Here is a 7,293-nt window from a genome sequence, read left to right as displayed (position 1 = left end):
CCTGTTGATCATTAGGAAAAAATCTTTCTCAAGTTCTCGGTCCACTGTTCCCTTCACCCACCTGGAAGAGGCTAGCCCCCTTTGGCCAGTCTCAAGTGCCAAGGCCCTGCCTGGCTGTGGCCTGAGGTTTTCTAGCAAACTGCAGGGAGAGGAAGCCAGCTCGAGGAATGAGGGAGCTGCTTGAGTTTACATAGCTCTGAGGCCTGGGCCCAGATGAAGAATGTGTTGATTCTGGCTGCTGACGGCGTGGCCAGCTGGGGCAGAAGCGCTGGCTCCAAGATCACAAACCAAACACTGTCCCTGCAGGGAGGATTGTTCCTGCCTTTTTCTCTCTCTCCGTGCTTTTCTCTTGGCAAACTCTTGACCTTATAGCTCCCCACCCTCATTCTGAGAGGCCCTTGAATCCAACGTAAAGGTCCTTGGCCCATCGCTCTCCGAATCCACCTGGCTTGTCTTGTTTACTCCACCCCTAAAATACGGGGCCTGCCTCCGACATGCATCCCTGTGGCTGCCGTCCTCGCTGAGTACACAGCCTAGTCTCCGCCCCGGGCTACCACAGCTGCCCCTTTGCCCATCTCCCAGCGTCTGGTCTGGTGCCCACCAGTAACTCCACACAGGTTACCATGGTGACTCCTTGAGACAACACCTGATCTTGTCTCCAACCTGCTTAGCGACTTCTGGGAAGTCCCCATTCTTGCCTCTCAAGACCTTCATGCCCTGCCTCCCGACTTCCCTCCTGGCTCACCTGCTGTCACACACGTATCTTCCCAGCGTCGCCAGGACTTCTCTGCGCTGCTCCCCTACCTGAAATGGATGGCCCGCCCTTTTCCCCGCCAACCCGTGAGGTTTCAGCATTCAAATGCTACTTATTTTGTTGAACTTTCCCTGGCCTGTTTCCAAACAGGTTTAGTTGCTCTCCCTGCCTCAGCCCTTAGATAGTGTGGTCCTGTTTCTAGATTCTGACTATGGGTTCATTTTGAGAGCCTCATTAAGGTGCGAGCATTTAGTGTCATTGTTCAGACAGTGCTGGGGACAACCACAGCCCCTGTCAAAGAGCCTGGGTTCAAGTCCCAGCTTCCAGTGTACAGCCTGGGAGGCAGCAAATGATGGCCCACCTAGTTGAGTCCTTGCCACTCACGTGGGAGACCCAGGTGGAGTTCCTGGCTTTATGCTTTGTCTTGGCCCACCCCTGGCTGTTGCAGACATTTGGGAAGTAAACCAGCAGATGAGATTGCTGTCTCTGTCTCTTCTTATCAGTCTGCCTTTCAAATAAGTAAAAATAAATCTTAAAGTATGGTGCCAAGAAGTCATGCCCTCTTTGCAAGTCTTATCAGCCTCAAGATGCTCCCCCTCCCACATCTGTTGGCTTCCAAAATTTGCCTACCTTGCAGGGAAGGAGCTCCCGTTGGACATTTCTTTAGTATGTGATAATGGCCTCTGATTTAACCCAAACATGCTCTTTTGGCTCTGGGGGTCTCCTATTCCCTTCATTCGTTCACATGAGGGTACTTTAAAAAGTTCATGGAAAATGGAATTAAAATGTTTTGGTGCAACAATCTTTGAACTTCATGCAGTTGTGTTTTTTTTTTTTAAAGATTTATTTATTTGAGAGGTAGAGTTACAGTGAGAGGGAGAGAGAAAGATCTTCCTGCCGTTGGTTCACTCCCCAAATGGCCGCAACAGTCGGAGCTGTGCCAATCCGAAGCCAGGAGCCAGGTGCTTCCTCCTGGTCTCCCACGTGGGTGCAGGTGCCCAAGCACTTGGGCCATCTTCTACTGTTTTCCCAGGCCATAGCAGAGAGCTGGATTGGAAGAGGGGCAGCCAGGACTCGAACCGGTGCCCATTTGGGATGCTGGCACTGCAGGTGTAGGATTAACCTGTGCCACGGCACCGGCCCCCGCAGTTTTCATGAACTTTGAAAAGCCCTTGTATGCTGACCTGTAGGTTCTTCAAGGACAGTTATGGGGGTGCTCATTATGGCCTAGCAGTAGGCGCTGGTTGGGACACTCACACCCCATATATCTGAGTGCCTGGGTTCAAATTCTGGCTCCAGATTCTAGCTTCATGCTAATAAAAATTCTGGGAATCAACGGGTGATGGCTCAAGTGATTGGGACCTGCGTTATGTTCCTGGCTTCCAGCTTCAGTCAAGCCACTGAGAACATCTGGGAAGTGAACCAGTAGATGAGAGGTCTGCCTCTTAAAAAACAAAACAAAACAAAAACAAAAACAAAACAAAACAAAAACAGTGTATGAATGGACCCCTCTGCTGGGGTATAGTGGATGCCCAGTAGTCCTGGAATCAGATACAAAGATGCTGCTGCCTAACCATTTCACAGAGCTGTTATTACCTTGCTTTTAAACTGGGAGTGATGCCTGTACCTCACACGGACACGAGGGATGACAGGAGACTAAGCACCTAGCACAGCACCTGCTACGAAGCTCTGTGAACACTTCATTCGCTCTCCACCTCCATCCATCAAGCCTAAAGAGGCTTAGTTCCTATTTTTAGGTAGCTGGGCCAAAGTGACTTCCACCCAGGGTCTCTTGGATCATTCAGGAGGAAATGTGTTGTGGAAACCTGGGTTTGAATTCTGACAGTCACTCCTGTATTGTATGAATTTGGAACTCACTGCCTATCTGTAGTAGGACATAACAGCATCTATCTCATAAACTTGCCTTGAGGATTCAGTGAGATGTGTGGCGAGTGAGTTAAATTGGTGTTCAAAATTCTGCAATTATGTTGACTTCTGCCAGAACCAAAGTAACTTGTCTCCAGTGACCCTGAACACAAGTGATCATGCTGCCCCCCTGTGGACGAGAGGACACATAGCCCAGCAAAGGCCTGAGCCTCTGATGGGGGCTCACGCTTTACCAGGGTATTTAGTGATCACCTAAACCAGAACTTCTTGGATACTAATGTGCTTGTTAAAATGATTAGTTCCGATTCAACAAAGCTTCCCAGTGATGCCGCTGGTCATGGACTCCGAGTAAAAAAGGTCTTAGATGTAATTCAGGAGGGACACAAAAGGAACAAAGTGTCTACCACATGCCAGCTACTCCACTTTTCAGCTAAAGAAACTGGTGCACGTGGTATGCTGCTACGTCAAACAGCTAGTAAGGGATGGACCTTGGATTCTAATTGAGCCAGCCTAGTTGCAAAGTCTCTAGGAAGATGACTCCGACAGTGTGTGGACTTAGGGAGAGGGAGGCCCTGGCAGGAAATCAGCGATGGCACCCAGGTCGCCTAAGCTGAGGGCAGCAGGGTAGTGGCTGTGGGTTGGAAAAGAGAGACATCAACAAACAGGGCGGGATTTGGTGGTGCAGTGGATAGGGGTGTAAGACTGAGAACAGTCCGGGGGCCTCCGAATGCCTGGTTTGCACAACTAGAGGGATGGTACTACCCACCACCGATGGAGTCAGGGACCACCGGAGGAAGAGCAAGTATCAGGAGAGGTGAGTTCAGTGTTTGAAAGTCTCTTTGTAGTGACCATTTCTGTCCCTGGGAGGCAGGAGGAGATAGACGGGCCCCCAGGTAATAAACTGGGCTGTGATGAGACCCAGATGGTCCTGTCCTGGGCCAAAGTCAGCACAGCATGTAAGCGGGAGATGGGACTGGAATGGAGGTCCTGCTGACTGCAGTGGAGACTGGATCTGGGGAGAAGGCAGAGCGTAAGTTACTGATGGGCCACAGGGAGAGGCATTTCTGAAGTCCTTTGGCAACTAAGTCCGATAAACCATCCCCTACCTGTAGATAAGGACAACGCCACAAGGGCGGGTATTGTGACACAGCCGGTGACAGTGCCGCTGGAAATACCTGCGTCTTATATGGGACTGTGGGTTTGTTTGTTTGTTAAAGATTTTATTTTTAAAGAGTTAGAGGTAGAGACAGAAGGATCTTCCATGCACTGGCTTACTCCCTATATGGCTACAACCACCTGGGCTGGGCCAGGCCAAAGCCAGGAGCTTCTTCTGGGTCTCCCAATGGGTGGCAGGGGCCCAAACACTTTGGGCCATCTTCCAGTGCTTTTCCCAGGCCATTAGCAGGAAGCTGGATCAGAAGTGGAGCAGCTAGAACATGAACCAGTGCCCATAAGGGATGCGTCACGGAGCAGTTCTACCAACTATGCTAGTGCCTACCTCCACTTCTGATACAGCTTCTTGCTAATGCACCCAGGAGGCAGTAGATGATAGCCCAGGTACTTGGGCCCTGCAACCCACATGGGGACCTGGATGGAATTCCTGGCTCCTGCCCTAGTAGCCATTTGTGGAGCTGAACGAATGGATAGAGGATCTGTCTGTCCTCTTTCAAACAAGTCTTAAAAGACAACATCACAGAGAACTAGGCCAATAAAGGTTGGGAGATATTTATTTTCTTTAAACAAGGTCATAAATAACAAAGAAACAAAGTGGGTCCCAGACTCCAGACCGTGCAGCAGGACAGGACAGGAAGTTGTTGGATGGAAACGTGGAAGGGGCTACACCTCACCTAAGACAGGCACAGAAAAGATGGGCTGCAGGAGACAGCCCCTCCCTACCCTTGGAAACAGCGTGCCTGGGCAGCAGGGGAGGCCACAGTAGAGTGACGAGGCAGCTGGAAGAGGACAAGACTGGGACTGCTGGACTGTATTGTAGAGTGACAGGGAAACCACAAATGGCCACAAGAGACGGTGGGGCTAGAAGAGGCAAGCGGGCACTCTGCACACCTCCAGGAACCAACTATGGAAATGGTTAAATTTATTAAAAAACAACTCCCAGGCTTTAGCCTGTGGCTTTGTGCATGGGCTGTGTTGAACCTGGGTTGCTCAGCAGCAGTTGAGGGCTCAAGAGGCCCCTAGAGCAGCCTGGCCTCAGCCCAGGACAGGTGCCCAGACGTGGGGGAGTAGAGCGGGGGCTCTCCCAGTGGGAGGCCATGTGCTTGGACTTGCTGGCCTGACTTTCAGGCGGGTTTCTTGGATACTATCTACCCACTACCCCTCCCTGTACCTAAGGATGGAAGCCTGGCCTCTCTGGGTTTTCCAAACCTGGAAGTGTTAAGACGGATAAAAAGGTACCTGACTGGTGTTTTATTTTCAAGGGAAAAACAGGGACCACCTTGTGCATTTTCTACCCGAGGAGAGAGGGCAGGACAATGCCAAGAACACTCTCAAGGAATGGAGGTCCCTGAGTCTGGAGACACTGGGACCCACGTGCACTGCCAGATGCCAGGAATGGGGCCCAGGGTAGCAGCTCCGGAGGATTCATCCCAGGCAAGGCAGGGCTGGGCCCTGTGCAGAGAAAGGGGAACAGCTGGGGACCCTGGAAAACAATGCTTTTGGCAGGAATACACAGAACGGTTTGTACAACTGGGAATGCCCGTCTACAGGGAGCCGGTGTCACGTGGCCGGGCAGGATGGTGAGGAGACAGCGGCATCACAGTGGCCTCTGGTGCGATGTATTTACAACAGAGCTCGATGCTGAGGGAGGGGTGGTGAGCAGGTCACTAACAGCCAGGAAACACACTGTGAAGAGCAAGAGAGGGATGAAAATGTAACCAATCACCAGCTTTCCCCTGCTTCCCCAGGCTCCTTTGGCCAACCCTCCCTAATGACCACCAAGGCCCCTGAAGATCTGTCCCACCTCCTCACAGGCCCATCTGGGACCAAATTTCTACTCTGAGTGCATGTTCCAAATAGCCCAGAGACCTCTAACACTGTTTAAAAGAAATTAGGGGAGGGTATTAGGAGAGGGTTGTAGTGTTTAAGGTGCTATTTGAGGGGAAGGCTTTGTGGTACAGTAGGTTAAGCCACTGCCTGCAATGCCCATATCCCATAAGAACACTGGTTTGAGTCCCAGCTGCTCCACTTCTGATGCAGCTCCCTGCTAACACACCTGGGACTGCAATGGAGGATGGCCCAAATACTTGAGACTCCTTCCACCAACATGGGAGACCCAGATGGAATACCAGGCTCCTTGACTTTGGTCCGGCCCAGTCCTGGCCATTGCAGCCATTGGGGGAGTGGAACCAGAGAATGAAAGATCTCTCTATCCATCTAACTCTGCCTTTCAAATAAATCAATCCTCCCCAAAAAGGATGTTATTTGAGATATGTGCATCCCGTATCACAGTACCTGGGTTCAAGTCCCAGCTCTCTCCTAATTCCAGCTTCCTGTTAATGCATGCATTGGGAGACAAGAGGTGCTAGGTGGAGTACTTGCAGTCCCTGTCACCCATGTGGGAGACCCAGTTGGAGTTCCCAGCTCTTGACTTCAGCCTGGCCCAGCTTCAGCTATTGTAGGCATTTGGGGAATGAATCAGCAAATGGGAGATCTCTGTATCTATTTTTACTAGGTTGAATTTCAAATAAGTAAAAATTTTAAAAAGAGAAACTAAGTCGTCTTTGCTGACTGTGGGCCCCATCAATGGTTAGCTGCTAGAGGAATGGTTCAACATGAGGGTGTCATTCCTATGGCTCACAGCTCCAAGCTCTTATCCTGTTGTCACTCTCGCCTCCAACTCACGGCATTCAGAGTTCTTGTTCAAACTTTCTGAAGGAGGGAACAGGTTCCCCTGAACTCTGAAAATCAGAAGGATTTCAAATGGCAGATGTGACTCATCAGACCGTGGACTTTGAGGACCCAGGGCCTTCCTCAGCACAGACAAGTAGGCTTGAGGGGGGGCAAGAACCTGCTGGGTTAACACAGAGCCCAACTGTGTCTCCCTAAGCAGCTGAAGAGCTTCCTAGGGGGAGAGGCCTGCACTCCCTGCTTCTGCAGACCAGTGGTTCTTAACTGGGAGCAGCTTTGCCTGCCTGGAGACAGCTGTGGTTTGCAGAACCATGTGTGGAAGGTGCTGCTGCTATCGAATGGGTAGAGAACAGGGACACTGCTGAACATCCTACCATGTGCAGAAGAGGCCCCGATAGCAAAACAACAACCCATCTCAAAACGGCGGCCATGCTGAGGCTGAGAAAGCTGCTCTAGGGTCCTGTGGGATCTCTGGGTCCAGCCAGCCTTGCTCAGCAGCAGGGCAGAAGGCACAGAGGCTGATTCCCATCTCAGCCTCCTCGAAAAGGGGGTACCTCAAGAAGAAATGCACATCGCGGTGAGGGGCTGGGAGACCAGGCATGATGAAATCGCACCTTAGCAACAACCCACAGGACCAGAGCACAGAGAAGTAACTAAGCACAGCTTTGCCGAAATACACATGCCAGCCTCTCTGTGGAGGAAGAGGAAGGTGACCCACATAGGCAGGGCTTTGTGAGGCAAATATCTGTTTGTTGGGTTGGGCAGCGCTCATGGAGATCTTACACCCT

At 51.2% G+C, this 7,293-nt stretch overlaps 1 protein-coding gene across 6 annotated transcripts in view; it reads right to left on the bottom strand.

Annotated features, from left to right (window-relative positions):
* Nucleotides 1–2,908: 2,908 nt before the first annotated feature.
* PPME1 (protein phosphatase methylesterase 1) overlaps nt 2,909–7,293 on the bottom strand; it is an 82,505-nt gene continuing 78,120 nt past the window's right edge. For 4 of the 6 annotated variants that reach the window (XR_011389237.1, XM_070075316.1, XM_070075292.1 and 1 more), the window contains one exon: nt 4,351–5,500. Coding sequence is in view for 5 of the 6 variants with exons in the window: in XM_070075316.1 (XP_069931417.1) it covers nt 5,482–5,500 (19 nt within the window). In the remaining variant the exon portion in view is untranslated. Of the gene's footprint in view, nt 3,654–4,350; nt 5,501–7,293 lie in introns of those variants that run through there. The other 2 variants (XM_070075313.1, XM_070075298.1) reach the window with 2 other exon arrangements.

Source organism: Oryctolagus cuniculus, chromosome 1 (assembly GCF_964237555.1).
Source record: "Oryctolagus cuniculus chromosome 1, mOryCun1.1, whole genome shotgun sequence".
In the NCBI taxonomy this organism is placed as follows: Eukaryota; Metazoa; Chordata; class Mammalia; order Lagomorpha; family Leporidae; genus Oryctolagus; species Oryctolagus cuniculus.
This window is presented reverse-complemented; position numbering and strand designations above follow the sequence as displayed.